The sequence below is a fragment of the Myotis myotis genome, unplaced genomic scaffold (genome assembly GCF_014108235.1).
Source record: "Myotis myotis isolate mMyoMyo1 unplaced genomic scaffold, mMyoMyo1.p scaffold_m19_p_19, whole genome shotgun sequence".
In the NCBI taxonomy this organism is placed as follows: domain Eukaryota; kingdom Metazoa; phylum Chordata; class Mammalia; order Chiroptera; family Vespertilionidae; genus Myotis; species Myotis myotis.
The window spans coordinates 7,025,895-7,046,126 of NW_023416323.1; the positions used below are offsets into that span (position 1 = coordinate 7,025,895).

At 48.8% G+C, this 20,232-nt stretch overlaps 1 protein-coding gene across 3 annotated transcripts; it reads right to left on the reverse strand.

Moving 5' to 3' along the window:
- Positions 1–505: 505 nt before the first annotated feature.
- On the reverse strand, positions 506–20,232 carry ACP7 (acid phosphatase 7, tartrate resistant (putative)). 3 transcript variants are annotated; one of them, XR_004973692.1, is made up of 14 exons: positions 20,095–20,232; positions 19,104–19,395; positions 10,800–11,000; positions 10,325–10,507; positions 9,323–9,446; positions 9,029–9,091; positions 8,792–8,906; positions 8,598–8,705; positions 8,455–8,512; positions 8,295–8,362; positions 8,121–8,192; positions 4,279–4,416; positions 2,708–2,992; positions 506–1,437 (listed from the first exon to the last, which is right to left on the reverse strand). XR_004973692.1 is itself a non-coding variant. In XM_036346695.1 (13 exons), exons 2-13 carry the CDS (start codon positions 19,222–19,224, stop codon positions 2,927–2,929), a joined length of 1,317 nt encoding a protein of 438 aa, XP_036202588.1. In that variant the 5' UTR covers positions 19,225–19,395; positions 20,095–20,232; the 3' UTR covers positions 2,620–2,926. The 3 variants fall into 3 exon arrangements, 2 of the variants coding, with proteins under 2 accessions (XP_036202588.1, XP_036202589.1); XM_036346695.1 differs by lacking the exon at positions 506–1,437 and having other exon boundaries at positions 2,620–2,992; XM_036346696.1 differs by lacking the exon at positions 506–1,437 and having other exon boundaries at positions 2,620–2,992; positions 19,988–20,124.

Here is a 20,232-nt window from a genome sequence, read left to right on the forward strand (position 1 = left end):
CTTTCAAACAGGTGGTCAGAGAAGGGTCACTGAAAAGGTGAGATTTGATCAGAGGCCTGAAGGAGTGAGAGGGAGCCATGTGAGTACTGGGGGCAGAGTCCCAGGCCCAGGGAACAGCCAGTGAAAACCGAGGAGGGTAACCTGATAGATTTGAAGCAGGGTGGGCAAGGACAACTAGTGGGAGATAAGGGCAGGGAGGTATTGTGGTCAGTTCATGTGGGACGGTCCACAGGGAGGACACTGGCTTTTGCCCCAAGTGCGATGGAGCCACAAGAGGGCTCAGGCAAGGGAGAGACATGGCTGATGTGGAGTCCCCAGGTCCCTTTGCTGTGTTTGAGAAGCAGAGGGTGGTGGCAGGAACAGGAGCAGCAAGACCAAGATAAGAGATAAGGTGGATAGGACTAGGCCAGGGTGTGGCCTTACAAATGGGAGGAGACACATTCTAGATAAATTTAAAGACAAACTAACAGAATTTATTAGGTAATTGATTATGGGCATGAAAAAAAGAGGAGTCAAGGACAACAACACCAAAGCTTTCAACTCATTTAATCCCAAGGCAACCCCACAAGGTGTGATCATTCTTTTGTTACAGATGAAGAAACGGAGGCTCAGAGAGGGCTAGGGACTCCACATCCCACTGGAAGTGGCAGAGCTGAGATTTAACCGGGTTTCTGTCTGGCTCCCGTGCCAGGCCTTTGCTCTCTGTGGACCCCATCGCCCGGGCACGCTCACAGCCTCAGTACACACAGAACATGCCAGGCCTGACCACCTCTGATTCATTGCTGTCTGCCCCGACATTGCCCGGCATCTGGCATGTGGCAGCCTTCATTAAGGCAACAAATATTTATTAAGCATCTATCTTGTGCTGGGCTGGGCTGGTTCGAGCCCTGGACACCACCCTCCTGGGTTGACAGTCCAGTGGTGGAGACAGACCCACCCCCAGACAGTGCTGACCCAGAAAGGGCGGGGTTGAAGTGGGGGTGTCCAGGGTCCTAACCCAGCCTGAGAAGGGCCTGGGAGAGGTTGAGGGAGGTGAAAGACCCAGGAATGAACAAGATGGTCTGGGTCTCCACCCTCACAGACCCCCAGCCCAGCAGGGCAGATTGACAATGAATGGTTAACAAATCAGTAAAAGAACTGTAGAAAGCCAAGAGCTAGAATTGACGTACACAGGGTGGGACAGAGACTGGGTGTGGTTATGTTAACTGGGTTGTCAGGGAAGGCTGTGATCTGAGGCCTCAGACGGTGCCAGCCTGGGATGAGCTGGGGAGAGGGCACTCAGAGAGCAAAGGTCCAGTGCACAGGCCCCACGGCAGAAGCAGCTTGGTGTGTTCAAGATAAACTGACGGACGAAGCAGAAACAGAGGCATGGATTCATGGAACAGGCTGACAGCTGTCAGAGGGCAGGGGTGAGGGGTGGGGTGGCGGTGGGGGAGACTGGGTGAAAAAAGGTGAAGGGATTAGCTAAAGAACATAATCATAACCCACAGACACAGGCAGCAGTGAGGTCATGGCTAGAGGAAAGGGGGCTGGGGCTGGGTGGAGGTGGGCAAAGTGTGTGGGGGGGATGGGGACATCTGCAATAGTGTCAACAATACAAATAAAAGTTTTTTAAAAAAGAAACTGCCAGGAGCCAGTGTGTTTTGGGCTGGATGGGGGGGGGGGGGGGGGGGAATAAGATGTGAGGAGGCTGACAGAGTCGGCGCAACGGAAGGACAGATGTGAGGCTGGCCTGCAGAAGTGGAAGTCACGGACACCTTCGGGAGAGCAGAGCCAGAGCATGTTCATCAACCGGCTCAGAGCCCTGCCGTGACGCCCTCTCACTCAGGATGTGTCCCACAAGGGCCCGCAAGTCTGCCCCCTCACTCACTACCCCCACCTCCCCCTCGTTCTCTCTGCTCCAGACACACTGGCTTCCCCGCTGATCCTCTGACAGGGCAGGCACGTTTGTGGCACAGGGCCTTTGCACCAGCTGCTTCTCTGCCTGGAACACTGCCCATGTGGCCCCTGCCTCATACTCCCTCCCCTAGTCTCCATCCCTCTTCCCTGCTTTTTCTGAGCACTTATCACTAAATAGTGACACCATTATATATTTTACTTATTTATTAGGTTTGCCATCTTTCACCGGGTAGAATGTCACTAGGGCAGAGACCTCTGTCCTGTTCATGGCTGTCTCCCCAGGACTGAGAACAGGGCCTGGCACATGGTAGGTGCTCAATAAATAATGGTCGAATAAAAGAAAGGAAGAAGGGAAACAGGGGAAGGAGGAAAGGGGAGGGAAACAGCAGGTCAATGAGCACCTAAGGCTCGTCAGCCACCCCAGCTGGAAGGCAGGAGTGGTAACCCTTCTCCACTTCCAGGATAAGCCATTGCCAGGCTGGGGAACTGTGACACAAAAAGACAGTCATTAGCATTTTCTGGCTATGGGTGCTCTGAGGGCAGGCCTGGGTGGGGGGGGGGGCAAGTCACCATTGCCACCTGCTGGAGAGTGGTGCCTGATGGCGTGCCCACTTTTCAGACTTGGGGCTGGCCACGCCTCTCACCCCCACCCCCTCTCCCGCACAGGCAGGAGAGGCGTGCCCTAGCGGCATCCCCAGCAAAAGTGCAGAGTCCAAGGAGCCACAGCCATGAGCCTCTTTATTCCCGAGGCCCTGCGGGCACCGCCCAGTCGGTGCTATGCAGCAGGGGGCAGGGCTGTGCCACCCACCTGTGCGTCTGTGTCTGTCTGTGTCCGCAACTGCCCTTCGAACACAGCCGCTGGGGACCCCCACCTCTCCAGGAGGGGGAGCTGCCCAGCCCCCTCAGGGCCGCATTCATCCACATGGGCCCTCAGGAAGGCGGAGGAGTCAAGGCCTGCCCTGGCTCCCCAGCCGGGCATGGGTGGTGTCCGGTTACATAGGCCGCAAGGCTCAGAGTCGCCCCGTTCCTAGAGGTACATCATCCGGTGGAGCAGGGGTCTCACCACCCATACATCGTCCACAATCTTTCCATCCTGCAAGTAACAAAAAAGATGACATAAGGACTGAAGGCCTAGAGCAGCGATGGCGAACCTTTTGAGCTCGGCGTGTCAGCATTTTGAAAAACCCTAACTTAACTCTGGGCCGTGTCACATATAGAAATTTTTTGATATTTACAACCATAGTAAAACAAAGACTTATATTTTTGATATTTATTTTATATATTTAAATGCCATTTAACAAAGAAAAATCAACCAAAAAAATGAGTTCGCGTGTCATAGGTTCGCCATCACTGGCCTAGACTCTGGAGCCAGGTAGCCTGGGTTCACGTGCCAGCTTTGCCTCCGATGTGCTGTGTGCCCTTGGGCAATTTGCTAGATCTTTCTGAGCCTCCATTTTCCTTATCTGCAAGATGATAGTAAGAGCATCTACCTTGTAGACGTGGTGGGAATGAGATGAGATTTGGAAAGGGCTGTGTAATGCAGGCTATTGCTGTCAGAGCACAAGCCTGGAGTCAGACAAACCTCGCTTTAATCCCAGCGCAGCCACTCTGTGTGGCCTTGTGCACGTGACCTGACTCTGAGCCAAGCTTCCACGTTCCATAAACTAGGGAGGACAGAAAAAAGTAATACGCACAACAGCCTGCCCTGGCATATGTGCCACTCAGTAAATGGTAGTTACGTGTAATAAAAAGAGCATGGACTTTGGGGTCAGATGCCAGTTCTGTCACCCTCCAGCTGGGTGAAAATTCCTTCTTTCTCTGACCTCAGTTCTCTCATCTGTAAAATGGAAAGAAAATCCTCCCCATGGGATTGTTGTGGCTAAAGTGCTACTAAATATACAGTGTCTAGCCCAGCACCTGGTACATAATAGGTGCTCAACAAATCATAGTGATTATCATTATTTTAAAATTATAGTAACAAAAATAAAGAAACGTGGGCATGATCATTTGGGTCCATCTAACCTGAAGCCACCTGGACCACACGCACATGGTATTGGCTTCCCTTACCCACCGCCCAGCACCTATCTTTTTCTTTCCTCTGCTTCATGTTGACGAGTAGCTATAGAATTTACCATGTTTTAAAAGTTGTTTTAAGTACTTTATACATAATAAGTCACTTAACCCCATATCATCCTGTGAGGTAGAAACTATTAAACATCTCCATTTGGCAGATGTGAAAACTGTGGCTCAAAGTTAAGTCCCTTGAGGTCATCTAGCTGGTAGGTAGCAGAGGCAAGATCTGAACCCAAGATTCCTAGCTCTAGAGTTCTCAGCTGCGCCTGGCGACTCAGGATGGTGACCCGGGCACCCCTCACTGACCTGGTCATCGGACACCTGCTGGATGTGGACGTGGGTCCCGTTGAGGATGTGTAGCCGCGTGTACCCGTACTCCTTCACCCGCACGGCGCTCCAAGGCCGCGGGAAGAGGGTGAAGCGGGTCAGCCGCTCCTCACAGCCCTGCAAGGGACAATTGTTCAGACCGGGGTGGCCGGGCAGGCGGGGACCCGCAGAGGCGCAGAAACAGCCTGCCAGGCCAGGACCCTGCTGCCCCCAAGGGAGAAAAAGTCAGTTAAAACTTGACGTCAATAATGCTCACAAGTGCGTGTTTGACCCAGCCAGGCATCCTGGCCGGGTCTTCTGGAAAGCGCATGGCCGTATGACACTGTCCACTGCAGCGTTTTCTGTAAAAGCCCCGAGCTGGAAGCCACCCAAGTGCCCATCAGTGGGGTCAGTTAAGTAAATTATAGCACAACCATTACAAAGCAGGGTGATATAGAAAGGGGCCAGGATGTATCATTAAAGGGAAAATGCAATTGCAAAGCAGAAGAAATTGGAGGGTCTCAACCCTCGCTGAACAGTAGACACTCCAAGATATCTTTTTAAAATTACCAAAAAGGGAGTGCTTGTTCTTACAGGAGAATATGCCAGGTGAGTGAGGGAGCTCAAAAAAATTACCATTTGCAGCCGTCATTATAATAACTGACTGAGGCAAGAATTATCACTAGATGGTAAAACTAGTGGTGAAAGTTTGAGGTTTAACATGATATTTGCATAGCCTCAAAGTATCTCTCCAGGAGACACTTGTGAATTAAAAAGAGGGGGGAGAGGACTATGGTGGAGAGGCCAGCAGACACCACCTTAACGGAGTGATCAGCGTGAACACCATCAGTAATGAGACGGTTCCCTACCACATCTACAAGATGGGAAACTGAGGCTTAAAGGGGTTAAAGAGATACCACTTGCCTCCTAGGAGGATGTCCTGAGAACGCGGTATCAATTTTGTGTATTCTTATCAAAAAGGGATTAACTTCCACCTACCTGAGCAAACATCAAACAAACCCAGATCGAGGTATGTTCTACAAAATGATTTTGCTATACTCTTCAAATTTTTCAAGGTCATGAAAAATGAAGACAGAGTAGGGAAATGTTTCCGATGAAAGGAAGCTAAAGAGACAAGACACCAAAATAGAACATGTGATTTTAGACTAGATCCTGGGCCAGAAAAATTCTTTGCTTTGATTTAAAGGACAGGAATGGGACGAATGGCTAAATCTGAATAAGCTCTGTGGATCAGGTAGTAATAGCATTTTATCAAGGTTAACTACTTGAATTTGATTATCACACTGTAATGATAAGAGATAAGATAATGTCCTTGTTTTTTAGGAAAGACAGACAGAGAGGGACAGGGGCATAATTTCTGAAACGTATTCTTCACTGGATCTGAAAATAGTAATAAAATGTATATATGTGCATATATACACATGTATACATAGAGAGAGATTAAAACAAGTATGGTTAAATGTTCACATTGGGAAATCTTGGTCAAGGGGATATGGAAAGTCTTGGTATTATTTTTTGCAACTTTCCTATACATGTGGAATCATTTCAAAATTCTAATTTAGAGAAAAACTAATCTGTGCTAATAAAGATCAGAATAGCGATCACCTATGGGCCTGAGGAGCCTCTGGTGATGATTGTGTTCTGTTTCCTGCTCCTGGAGTGACTACTCAGGTGTGCATCACCAGGGCCCATCCTTAGAAGGTTCTAGTGTTTGGTTTGGGGTAGGGCCCAGTCATCGGAGTTTTAAAACCTCTCAGGTATTCTAACGGGCACCAAGGTTGAGAACTGCAAAGGTATGAAGCGTGATCCAAGTTGTTTTTAAAAAGTGGGTGATAGAGCCCTAGCCAGTTTGGCTCGGTGGATAGAGCGTTGGCCTGCGGACTGGAGGGTCCCAGGTTCAATTCTGGCCAAGGGCACATGCCCGGGTTGTGAGCTCGATCCCCAGTAGGGGGCGTTCAGGAGGCAGCCGATCAATGATTCTCTCTCATCATTGATGTTTCTGTCTCTCTCTCTCCCTCTCCCTTCCTCTCTGAAATCAAAAAGAAATATATATATTTTAAAAAGTGGGTGATGTAGTAACACATTTCTATGTAGACAACTTGTACATGCAGAGAACATTCTAAATGCTAGCAAGAGAGGGAACAGCTGAGAGTGGGAGTAAGAAGGGGTGTAGATGGTTGGTGTTCACCTCCTGACCTCTGTACTGTTTGAATTTTAATCACCAGAGGCTCGTACTAATTTGTAAGAATCAGCTTTTAAAATGAGCCTCTCGGTGTTCCTGTACAATGGGCACCCGCTCTCAGGAGTGTTGTTAAAAATCTCATTTTCACCATGAAAAAAATAATAATAAAATAAAATAAATAAAATGAGCCTCTCTCCTTGCAGAAGTGACTGATTCCAAGGTGGGGGCAGGGGAACCCCAAGATGATCCTGAGCACCTTATAGTGCCGAAGAGCAAGGAAGTGCGCCCGTCGAAAGGACAGGGGACTGACCGACCTGAAGAGTTCCCAGTGGCCAGAGCTGGAGCAACCTGAGCAGCAAAGAGTCAACAGCATTGGATCATAGCGCGCAGAATAAAATAATTACCCATGAGTCCACTTCGGTATAAATCAATAGCTAACTAACCAAATAAGAAAGGCAGGGGGACAGCGTTTCCTCACAAGAGGATTATAATAAGTCTAGGAGGAAGGAGGGAACTGGAAGATCCCAGGAGCACACCACAGTGTTAATTGTTGCAGGCAAGACCCACTGACAGTCAAAAATTTGTGCATATATATACACATGTATACATGAAAGTTTGAGGAGAAACACGACATTTGCATGGTCTAAAAGGATCTCCCCCAAGATGTTTATTAATTTAAAAGGGAGATATAATAACTCTGTGGTGGGGAACCCAGCAGCTACTTCCTTAAGCTGGTGATTCAGAGAAACCCCTCCAGGGTAGAGACACACTGACATCCCATATTCCCTGGTCTGATGCGCTGAGAGGACATGACAGCACCTCTGTGATCGTCTTGCCCAAAATGCATACCTGAATCTCAGCATGAGAAAAATGTTACATAAACCCAAAATGAGGGCATTCTGCAAAACACGAGGGTCTGCAAATATGTGAATGATGAAAGAAAAGGAAAGACTGAGGGATGTGACAGATTGGAGGAGACTAAGAAGACACAATAACTACATACAATGTGGGATTCTAGAACAGAAATAGGCCATTAGTGACAAAGGGGTGGAATGTGAATGAAGTCTGGAGTTCAATTACAATCCTATATAATAAAAGCCTGATATGCTAAGTGTCCAACCATTTGTTCAACCGTTCGACCAGTTGCTATGACGTGCACTGACCACCAGGGGGCAGACACTCCAACTGGTAGGTTAGCTTGCTGCTGGGGTCCGGCCAATCAGGACTGGGCGAGAAGGGCCAGACACACCCTGGAGCCCTCCTTCCGTCCCTCCCGGCCGGCCAGTCTCCTGTGGTCCCTCCCTGGCCTCTAAAATATTTCTTCTAATTAATTTCCTTTCAATGTGCATGAATCCATGCACCAGCCCTCTAGTAATAATAATAATAAGCCCTCTGCCTGTGGATCCATCCAGTCGACCTGGGCAAGTGCCCAACCCCTGTCACCTATTGAACTTGTGACTGTCAATGAGTATTTGACTGTCTGAGCCTCTGTTTTCACATCTGTACAGTGGGCATGTTGCTAGGTTGAGCTAGTGATAGTGACTGTATGAAGCATGCAGCACCCCAGCTGGTACAAGTTCAACCCCCCATAAATAGCAACAGGAGAGAAGCCAGAGGCACCCTTTGCCGCCCTGCTCACAGCAGATCCTGTGATGATGTGGACAGGGCCTCGAGGGTTGGTGTAGGGCATCTCTCGACTGCCGTTAAATACCTGGAGAAGGGGACAAGGAAGAGGGGTGAGTCATTCCAGACCAGACCAGAGGGTCTCAGGAGGGTCCATTGACAGCAGCCCTCAGCCCTCCCTGAACCTCACCTGGTAGTTGTAAATTGGCCACAGTCGTTCGTACGAGTGCTCATGAGCCCACAGCTGCAGGTCGACCCCTGAGACAGAGCAAGTGGGGGTCAGGCCCCTGCGTCCAGGTTGAGGGTGGGACCGGGGCCAGGGAGCACTTCCCGGTCCCCGAGTCACTTACCGTATTTGTAGAAAAGATCCTCTAATCCAAATAACTTGCCGAAGAGGCCTTTTCGAACCTGGGCAGGAGGAGCAAAGAGTGAGGGATGATCCGGGCAGACCCCCTCCTGGCTCTCAGCACCCTGCCCAGGGAGGGGTCCTCACCTTGCTTTCATGCCACGTACAGTCATCCACGTCCGCATTGGAACAGTACATGGGCCGGTGACCCATGGTGATGATCCACGGCCGGGCTGCCCGGTCCTTATTGGCTTTCTAGAGAGAAGGGCCAGCGTGAGAGGTGGCAGTAGGAGGGGTGGGGAGGTAGGTCCAAGAGGTGACAGGGACCTCCACCCAGTTACCTGGAGGTCTCTCTCCAGCCAGTGAAACTGTCTCTCTACCAGGTGGCGGCCGTAGTGGAGGTAGAAATATACTTCGGTGGAGAAGGAGATGATGTGCGCAGGGCCCAGATCCCAGCTGAGGGGTCAAAAGGCAGGGATCAGAGATAGGGTCTGTGCTACATCTCCCATCCTTCAGGGCAGCAAGGTCAGTCCGCCAGTGCCCCCCCCCCCCCCCCCCCGCCCAATCCCCCAGGTTACCTGTACCACAGGCCCTCATTGTTTCCGGGCATGCTGAAGCGAGCCTTGTAGTTAGAGAAGTTGCTGGATAAAAGGAAGTAAAAGGATGGGGGGAGGGTCTGGGTGCCCCATCCACCCACCTCCTGAGGACCCTGAGGTCCCTGAGGTCAAGTCTGGCTCCCAGGCCATCCCTCCTCTCCTCTCACTACCACAAAGGAGCTGCTGCAGTATGAGGGACTAAGGTGAAACACTAAAGAGGACCTATCTGTTCTCATCGGCCAGGCCCATGCCCACCCCGAGGCCCCTGGCCCTTACTAGCGTTCCTCATGATTCCCAGGGCATGTCATGTACGGGAGGCTGGCAGCCACAGGCTCGATGAGACGCATGAACTCGTCGCCGACACGAGCGTTGTCCTGATCCATGTTGTAGGCAAAGTCTCCTGGGGAGGCGGGCAGCGGGCGAGGGGAGTGTGAGGACCCAGAACTAGCTCTACTTTCTCCAGACGGAGAGACTGGTTGCTCAGGTGTGGGCTGGGCATCCTCTGGCCTCTGAGCCATCCCATTCTCTGACCCCTGCCTCCCACCCACCCATGTGTGCACTTGAAGTGTTTCCTGAACCTCTGGCCCCTGAGACCCCACAGGACCAAACTAGTCTCCTGTGCTCTGATCATAGCGGCCCCGTCTCTGCCGGCCTCCTGTGCCCTCCCTGAGACTGACATAGTCTGGTACTGGGTTTACACCAGGCACAGTCCCAAAGCCTGTACATGCTTGATCATTAGAATCTTCAAAACACTCTCTGAGGTGGGTGCTATCATCCCATTTCAGGTGGAGAAACTGAGGCCTGAGAGGTTAAGCACTCGCCCAAGGTCACAGAGCCAGTTAGTGACGATCCGGGAATCGCACCGAGGGGTCCACTTCGAGTCTGTGGCCTCGAACCACACCAGCCCAGGCTTCACCTCCCATCTGGCTCTGTCCCTCAAGTCACAGCACAATGATAATAACTAACACTGACGTGCCGGGCAATGCCAGCTTATTTAGTCGTCACAACAGTCCCCTGAATTCTGAACACGTCTTAGTCCAGTAATAATAACACAGGAGAAAACCATGCAGTAGCTCTAAGGTGGGAGCTGGATTTTAACCGGGGGTCCGGCATAACAGACACCATCTCCATGGCCAGCCTCATCCCGTCCCCTCAGACCACACTGGCCCTTGCCCCAGCCCCCTCTACAGTCCTGGTGTTGCCTCCCATCCCAGTTTCCCACTCCCACCACCCCACCCCCGCCCCATACCTCCAGGCACACCCTTGCCAATGCCTCACCCACATGGAGAACAGCATCGTACATGCCCTGCTGAGTGTCCCTGCGCAGCCGGGGTAGGGCCCTCGGGTTGTCAGCCCCCAGGTCCCCAAATACAGCCAGAAGGGGGCTCCAGTGGGACCCATTCTTTAGGGCCCTGAAGCGGAACCGCCGGCTCCAGCCCTGAGTACTGCCACAGCGGTAAACTGGGGGGAAGGGGAAGGTCACAGTCAGCGGGGGGCCTCCGGGTGTCTCCTCCACCCCCACCCATCTTCAGTTGGTAGAGGAAGGAGGCAGGGGGGGTTGGATGAGTCTGACCCATGCCTCTTCTGTCCATCTCACCCCAGGTCCCCAACACCTTTCATTTTTATCCCAGTGTCTCAGACACGCAGAGGAGTTACCAGCCCAGCCTGAGCCACCTGCCAGTGGCAGCTTCCAATCCATATCCCACTCCTCTTCCCATTCCCTCCTCAACACCCGGGCCGGGACCCCTCTCACCATACTGGACCCCCGGCAGCAGCCCCTGCAGCGTGACGCGGTGTATGTAGAGCTTCCGCCGGAGATAACCCCCATCCACAAAGGGGCTGACGGTGCCCTGGGCCCGGAGGGGCAGGGGCCCTGATAACTGCAGCCCGAACTGTACTTCAGACTGGGTTGGGACCCATGTGGTCCAGGTTACAGTCATGGAGCCCGGCTCACCTGGGCAGAAAGGAATAGAGAGGGGCTGGGCAGTGAGGCCTGGCAGGGCAGGTAGAGATGTGCAGAGAGAGTGAGGGCAATGATTAACAGCTCCTGAAGACTCCGTAGTTAGGACAGAGGTTGTGGAGCTTCCCAAGTTCAATCCCAGCTCTGCCATTTCCAAGCTGTGCTTTCCTTGGGCAAGTCACTGCCTCGCTGTGCCTCAGTTTCCTTATCTGTCAAATGGAATAATAAAGTACCTATTCTACAGGGTTGTTATGAGGCATAGATTAATAAATATAAGTAAAGTATTTGAAACAGTGCCTGGCATGGTTAGGGTTATATGAGTGAATGGATATTATTATTATTAATATTATTATTTACTATGTGCAGGCCTTATGTATTATTTTACATACATAATATCATTTAGGGGTTATAAACTCAGATGTCTAGAGGCCAGCTAGGTAATATAAATGGGGAAAAGGGCCAGCTATAAGGAGCAAGACAGTATGGAGCTGTGGGGGCGGGTGGTGGCAAACTGCAGACTCTGCCTGGTCTAAAAGGAGCAGCCATCGCTCAGCTCTGGGGACACCTGCCATGCAAGAAGCAGGCCCAGTGCCACCAAATCTGTCAGTTTCTAGAGTAAATTTTAAATTGTGGTTTTTATGTCCCGAGTATATATAGATAGATACACAAATCCAGACTTTTAAGTGATTGTTCCGAATTCTTAAACATTAACAACCAAATCAAGGTTTTAAAAATATCATGAGGTATAGTGTAATGTTGCGTATTCACCTCCCATCTGGTTCCCGGTTCCCTCATGTCACAACAGCAATGATAATAACTTCACCCGCACCATGAAAATGCACACGCACAAGGTTACTGGTTGCCACACTGTGTGCAATCACCATATACCAGAAACAACTGAAAGGCCCGTATGTAGGAGGGTGACTGAATAAACCCTACAACATGTGTACAGTGGAGCACTATGCAGTGTCAAAAAGAAAGAGGACAAGCTCTGGGAGCTGTAGGACATGGAATGACGTCTGGGACATACAGATAAATTTAAAAAGCAAAGTATACATGAGTATAGTTAGCTACTCTTCCTGGACGAGGATATAAGACAATACACAAAGATATGCTCATTTGTACAAAGAAAATACAGGGAGGATATACTAGAAACTAAAGAGATGGATTACTTACCTGGGGTGGTTGGGAAAGTAAGGGGTAGGGGAAAGGAGAAATGGGGAAGTAGGAATGAGGAGGGAGGATGCCGCTCTGAGTCTAGCTTTTTTGCATAAAAATTCTGAATTCTAAAAGCTATAGTCATGTTTCATATCTCCTTCATACACCCTAAAAGTAAACTAACAAAATTACCCAGGATGTAGGGAGAAGCTAGTATGGAATATAAACACTAACAAATGGACGTAACTATATTTAAAAATGAATAAAGTAACCACGCTGAAGGGTTGGGGAAGAAAAGTAACTGTGGAAAATAGGTCTTGACTGGGCACTGTAAGATAACAGAGAAAAAGGACTGCATATAAGTGCCATCATTCAATAAGTGTTCTCACAGGGATACTGGCAAACAATTCTGAATTGACTTTATGTCTATACTAGAGGCCCAGTGCATAAAAGGTGGGGGTCGGTCCCTTAGCCCAGCCTGCACCCTCTCCAATCCAGGACCCCTCAGGGGATGTCCAATTGGGCCTAAACCGGCAGTCAGACATCCCTCTCACAATCTGGGACCCCTGGCTCCTAACTGCTCACCTATCTGCTGGCCTGATCACCCCTAACTGCTGCTGCCCTGCTGTGTGGGTCCTGGGTGTGGGTATCTGGCTCCCTCCTCCCTCCTGTCAGAGTCTGGGGCACACCACAGGACCCAAAGTCAAGTCTCTGCCCACCCGTGTGTGCCTTGAAATCGAGCGAGACCCAGGTCTGGCTGGCCTCACCCCCATTGGGCGAGACCCAGACCTAGCCAGCCCCACTCCCTTCAAGCCCTGCAGGTGCATCACGTCCCCAGTGGGCGCTGGGCAGGGATGCAGCCTCCTGCTGATCAGTCGTTATGGCGTGAGGGTGTGATGACCATTTGCATATTAGCCTTTTATTATTATAGAGTAGCACTGAGCAAGTAAGTGTATGTAGATAGTGGGAGCTATGGTTCTCAATGTTGGAGAAAGAAGTTACAAACAAAGAAAGAAGGAAAAATAAAGCTTTGATGTTGGACTGAAATCAGAGGTATCAGTATGATCCCATGGCATTTAATATATATACAGATAAGCAGATCAGGAAGATGGAAGCATAGGTAAACACCAGGAAATTGCTGCCTCCCACAACAACTTCAAAAATACAATGAAAAGACAAAATGGACATCATCCAGAACTACAGGAAGGCTGGCTGAGTGGAAATTCTACAACTAGAAGGAAAGAGAAAAGCACACTGAGAGCCAGAGGAGCTGCAGAAGTAAAGTGCAGAGGTACGGAGGCTCACGCGCTTGCGGAAAGGGGCTGGCACCTGAGGACGCGGCTGTCTTTTTGAATCGGGAGGGAGTCACAAGCTCCCGACTGCTCTGAACTCCGGTTCCGGGAAGTCTCTGGGGACCCAGGACTCATACAGGGAGAAACTGGACTGTCTGGCAGCAGGCAGAACTCGGAACTCGAGGGCGGCTTTCCCTCAGAGGTGCTTGCAGCAATTATCGGGACACAATGAGACGTGCCCCTTAGGGCAGGGCTGAAGACCAGCCATAGCTGCTTGCTCCGCCCTTTGATTCCCTGAGACCCCGCCCGACCCAGGCTGTGGCAGAGGCTTTTGCATATGAATGCCCTGGCCCTTTGCAACCTGAAAATTACCTAACAAATTGCAGCTGGGCCAGACAGACCCAGAACTTCCAAGAGAAGGCCCAAGGCCCCACAGCAGCTTGCATTGCTTCACAGCTGGGCCTCATCTGGGCACCTCCAAACTCCAAAAAAGGAAGGGGAATATGCAGTTCTCTTTGTAGCTCCTGCTGGGTAACCTCAGGCAGAGGGTAAATTAGCACCTCCTTAGATCCAAGAGCCAGTGTACCCAGTGGTCAGAGGGGGACCATCCGGATTACAACTCCTCAGACCCATAAGGGACACACTCAGGGGGCAGACTCAGTGAGCACCAAAGCCCCACTGAAGCAAGTCTTGCCCCAGAAGGGTGTCTTCAGCACAGAAGTTCTCCCACTGCAGACATAGCTGATTCTCACTGCCAATTGGCCTGGAGGTCAATTCCTCCCAGTGATCCTACAACAATCAAGGCATAACTACAACAAGACTGTGCACAAAGCCCACAAGGGGGTGCACCAAGAGTGTCCACCTCAGGTAACTGGGGAGGCTGAGCCACTTGGCCCTACAGGACACCTAGCACACAAAACCACTCTACCAACACAGGGAAGCATAAAAAATGCTGAGACAAAGAAACAGGTCACAAATGACAGAAATGGAGGAAAGCAAACGACTGGATATAGAGTTCAAAACCATGGTCATAAGGTTTTTCAAGAATTTTATGGAAACGGCCGATAAATTTAGTGAGACCCTGGAGGATATGAAAAAAGACCAACTAGAAATTAAGCATACACTGACTGAAATAAAGAATAATATACAGAGATCCAACAGCAGACAAGAGGATCCCAAGAATCAAGTCAAAGATTTGAAATACAAAGAAACAAAAAATACCCAACCGAAAAAGAAAAAAGATTCCAAAAGTATGAAGATAGTGTAAGGAGGCTCTGGGACAACTTCAAAAGTACCAACATCCAAATTATAGGGGTACCAGAAGAAGAGAGAAGGCAAGATATTGAAAACCTATTTGAAGAAATAATGGCAGAAAACTTCCCCTACCTGGTGAAAGAAATAGACTTACAAGTCCAGGAAGCACAGAGAATCCCCAACAAAAGGAACCCAAAGAGGACCACACCAAGACACATCATAATTAAAATGCCAAGAGCAAAGGACAAAGAGAGAATCTTAAAAGCACCAAGAGAAAAAAGGTCAGTTACCTACAAGGGAATACCCATACGACTGTCAGCTGATTTCTCAACAGAAACCATGCAGGCCAGAAGAGAGTGGCAAGACATATTCAAAGTGATGAATAGCAAGAACCTACAACCAAGATTACTTTATCCAGCAAACCTATCATTCAGAATAGAACGTCAGATAAAGAGCTTCACAGATAAGAAAAAACTAAAGGAGTTCATCACCACCAAACCAGCATTATATGAAATGCTGAAAGGTATTCTTTAAGAAGAGGAAGAAGAAAAAGGAACTCTTACCATTTGCCACAGCATGGATGGAACTGGAGAGCGGATAAATACCACATGATCTCACTCATTTGTGGAATATAATGAACAACATAAACTGATGAACAAGGACTGATCCAGAGACGGAGAGGCATTGATTGGACTGTCGGGCCTTGGAGGGAAGGTAGGGGAGGGTGGGGATAAGGGGGAAGATCAACCAAAGGACTTATATGCAAGCATATAGGCCTAACCAATGGACATGGACAATGGGGGGGGGCCTAAGGGCATGAGCGGGGGGGGGGGGGGGGTAGGGGGTAACGTGGGGATAAGGACACATATGTAATATCTTAATCAATAAAAAATATATTAAAAAATATATATATACACAGATAGATACAGAAGTGTAGACGTGGCACGTGCTAATAAACATACCCACACGTATGGCCTAGTTCATTTGTGAGGACCTAGAAACAATCACACCTCAGTGGCAATGAGCACACCTAGTGTTAAGAACTTGATTTCTAATTACCCATTCTCCAATGGAAGGAATCAGGGCTCTTTGGAGAAGTTGGTGATTACAGAGATGGGCAGGAAATGTGCAGGATGAGCCTGGAATAATTTGAGGTGCCAGACAGTGAGGAAGTGCTCAAAAATAAAGGGGCTTTGTGAACAGAATACAAAAGCTGCCCTGGCCAGCATTGCTCAGTGTCAGAGCATTGGTCCGAGCACCAAAGGATCACAGGTTCGATTCCCGATCAAGGGTACATACCTGGGTTGCAGGTTCAATCCCTAGCCCAGTCGGGGCACGTTCAGGAAGCAACCAATCGATGTGTCTCTCTCACACCAATGTTTATCTCTCTCTTCACCACCCTCCCTTCCACCCTCTTTTCCCCACCCTCCCTTCCACCCTCTCTAAAATTCAATGGAAAAAATAGCTGTGAGTGAGGATTAACAAAAATAAAAAATAAAAATAAAAGGACACAGAAGCCATTCTGAAGGAATTGCAAAAGACCAAATCAGGGACAATTTGAGCCACAAAATAAATAATGATAGTACAGAATTTTAAGCCATGGAATAAAATAAGTATCCATGAGTCTATACTGATATAAAGAAATAATTGAATAAATAAATTAATGGAGGAGGGAAGGACAGCCTTTCTTTAGAATAAAATTTCAATTAGATGAAAAGAGAGAATTAGAAGATTACAAAATCACAATTAGGTGAACATCATGCTAATAATTGCTGCGGACAAGATTCACCAATGGATGCTAATATTAGTGGACAAGTTTAAAAAGAAATATGATTTTTGTAGTCTCAAGGAATCTTCCCCAAGATATTTATTAACAACAAAGTAAAGAATAAAAACTGTACAATGGAGAAACCCAAGAACTAAGCAATGACAGTCAGCATCACCAGTAATAGCAATAAGCCATGTCGGCATCATGCATTAGGAAGGACACAGCATCACATCTTTGTCATTTGCCAGAAAAACACATAACTTAGCTCCAATCATGAGAAAATATCAGACAAACACAAAGTGAGGGATGTCCTATAAAATACCTGCTCAATACTCAAAAATGTCAAAATAATGGAAGGTAAGGAAAGACTGAGAAACTGGAGATTGGAGGATACTAAGTAGACACAACAACTAAATGTTAAATAACTAAATCGGTGGAAAAACTGGTGAAGTCCGAACAAAATCTGTAGTTTAGTTAATAGCATTGTACCAATGTGACTGGTATTAATAATAGTGCCAGCCTGGCAGCATGTCTCAGTGATTGAGCGTTGACCTATGAACCAGGAAGTCACAGTTCAATTCCCAGTCAGGACACATGCCCGGGTTGTGGGCTGGATCCCCAGTATGGGGCATGCAGGAGGCAGCCGATCAATGATTTTCTCTCATCATTGATGTTTCTATCTCTTTCTCTCTCTCCCTTCATCTCTGAAATCAATAAAAATATTTTTTTAAAAAATAGTGCCATGGTTAGGTAAGATGTTAACATTAGGAGAGACTGGGTGGAAGGATATAGAAACTCTATAATATTTTTGCAAATTTTCTGTTAAGTCTAAAATTAGTACAAAATATAATGTCTTAAAACAAATACCATGGCTCTTGAGTTGCTTAGGTTCAAATTCTAGAATGTGTGACCTAGGGTCAGACTCTTCATCTCCACGAGCCTGTTTACTCTTCTGTATAATGGGAATAACAATAGTACCAAGAGCTTAAGGCCCAGAATGAGGTCAGTTGAGTGATCCTTCTGAAGCACTTAGTCAGAGTATATTTCCTACTATCCTTTTGTGGGTCAAAGGACAGCTGTGATCTCTGGATTTTCCTAGCAGCTCCCTGAGATGGATTTTATTGTTGTTCCTTTTGTCTCAGAGGTCTCCGGGCACAGTGCCTTGCCCAAGGTCACTGGGTCAACAAATGCCAAAGCTAGTTCATTCATGCAGTTTCAGATTCCACATTGCAACTAATCTTTAAGAAACTATCTTCCTTAAAAGTGTCAAGGACACAGAAAACAAGGAACATTTGAGAAAGTGTCCCAGATAGGAGGGGACAAGAGACATGGCAGCTAGATGCAACATGCGATCCTACAATGGACCCTGGATTAGAATAAAGACATTAGTGGAAAAGATGGTGAAATATGAAAAAAAAATCCATGGTTTAGTTAGTAATGTGATACCAATGTTAAGCCCTTAGCTTGACAATGGTACCATGGACACATAAGAAATCAACATTAACGGAAGCTGGGTGAAAGATGTACCGGAAGTGCACTATCTTTGTGACTCTTCTGTAAGTCTAGAATTATTTCAAAATAATTAGCAAGGGAGGGAGGAAAAGAGGGAAGGAAGGAACACAGGAGAGTGGGTTGAGTTTTGGTGCAAAAAAAAAGAATAGCCACAATTATTTGAAACTCCTTTTAAAATCCTCTTCCCTGTTTCAACCACATGTCTGCATGAGACCAAATTTTCTTCATATATATCTTCCAAAGCAGCATATTATCGAAACAGACTGAAGCAGAAGCAGATGTGAGGAGGATCAAGCTGTCTCCAGACATTAAAGTGACTTAAACAAATGTAACTCAATGGCACTCTTTTCACTAGATTTCTTTTCTTTGTAAAATATAGTTATTATTCATGAAAAATGTCATTTACCTTAATGCAGAATGGGTTTATTACTATTCATTTAAATGACAATAAATATTTCTAAATGGTTTTGGTTTCTAATATGGCAAATGCTATGGCTATAACTCATAAACTAAAGCTCTTTGAGGTTCTCAAGAATTGTAGCTGTGCTAAGGGGTCCTGAGACAAAAACCTATGAGAACCTCTGCTACGCACCAAGCTTTGTATTTGTTTGTTTTTCTTTTTGCCACTTCACAGGTAATATCTCATTTATTCCTCACTATGAGATCACACTACTGTTATTCTGTTGTCCAGAGAAGTGAAGTCACTTGCCCAGGGTCACACAGCAGGTAGGTAGCAAAGTTGGGATTCAAACCCAGGAGTCTGTATGCAAAGGGTCCATGGCCCAAGACCTTACTACCCAGTGCACCACCACCTCGTGATCAAGGATCAGGAGACAGCCTTGTGGGGACACAATGAGCGGTTACACAACGAACAAGAGCAATAGCAGCCCCCTTTGGAGGGCACTTACGATAGGCTGGGCACCAGAATCATCTCCCACACAGCCAGACGAACCAACCCTGCTGGCGATTCCCACTTAACAGTGGCAGACAACTGAGGCTCAGGAAGGGCCAGCCACCAGCCTAGGGCCTCCCAGCCATCAGTGTGTGATTCCTGAGCCCCCAACCCAATGGGCCTCACTGGGAACTGTCCTGGGAGGGGTCACAGACTCTTACCTGGGTACGACAGGTGGACTTGCTCCGGGGCAGCATTGGGATCCTTTGGGGCCCCCTGGACTCCCAGGGAGAAAAACAGGAGCAGACAGCAGCAGGACCAGCAGGGAAGAAAGGGGCCCATAGTGGTGGTGGAGGGGGCAGAGAGGGGAAAGGGATGGGGGCCGCAGAAGGTTAGATTCCGTCAGGGAGAGCAGGAGGGACTGGGAGGATGAAGAATGGAGCGGGATCAGGCAATGTCACTGGGAGTGAGGCAGGATGGAAGGGAGGTCTTCCAGGGATGGTTATCCAGATGCTGGAGAGCAAACAAAAAGATGATCACTACCAAGCAGCCAACGCAATCTGAGCCTCCTGGGTGCCTCGCACTTTGCATAGATTAACTCATGGGAGCCTCGCAGCATTCCTCCGTGTGGTGGCCACTGTGATCAACAGCCCATATCACAGATTAGGAAAATGAGCAACCCAGTGATTCAGCTGCACAGCTCGGATGTGATGGAGCCCAGATTGGAACCCATGAGCCCTGGCTCTTAACCACAGCTCACTCTCGGCACAAGAGGCTTGGGAGTGAGAGGGGGCTCAAGTAGGAAGTTCCCTTTGGTAACCCCACCCCCCAGCATTCCATTCCGCTTTTAGTAACCCCAGTTTCTTCTACCTGATTCCCTACATCCCTAGCATTCCACCCTGCCCTCAGGGACCTCATCACTTTACTCCATCCTCCAGCCTTCTGTTTTGGTCTTAGTGACCTGAATGCTCCATTCCACCCCCAGATCCCTCAGAAGTCCATCCTACCTGGAGCGGCCCCGTCCCCTCTGCCATCCCCCTACCAGCACCCCATCCTGCCTTTGTGACCCCAGTCCTCACCCACCCCATCTCCACCTTATACCCACCCCCCTTCTCCGCAGCCCTTCCCTGCCGGCTCCAGTTAGGTCCCAGCTCCCCAGGACCTGCCAGAGCAGGGAGCTGGGGCGGGGGCGCCCTCCAGGTCCCGGCTCACCCTCGAGGGCGCCAACTGCTTGCACGCGCGTCTCCGGCCACCAGTGCGGCTGCGGTATTTATGAGTTTGCAGGCGCGGAGGCATCCCGCCGCCCACAGCCGTCCCAGCCCCGGAAGAGCCTGTCTTCTCCGAGTGACA

Excerpts from the sequence above, each read along its gene's own strand:
- ACP7 (XM_036346695.1), bottom strand. The coding sequence starts at position 19,224 with ATGGGCCCCTTTCTTCCCTGCTGGTCCTGCTGCTGTCTGCTCCTGTTT. Across the intron at positions 9,447-10,324 it reads CGATGCTGTTCTCCATGTGG|GAGACTTTGCCTACAACATG; the intron begins GTGAGGCATTGG and ends CCGCCTCCCCAG. Across the intron at positions 8,363-8,454 it reads GGATCTTTTCTACAAATACG|GGGTCGACCTGCAGCTGTGG; the intron begins GTAAGTGACTCG and ends GCTCTGTCTCAG.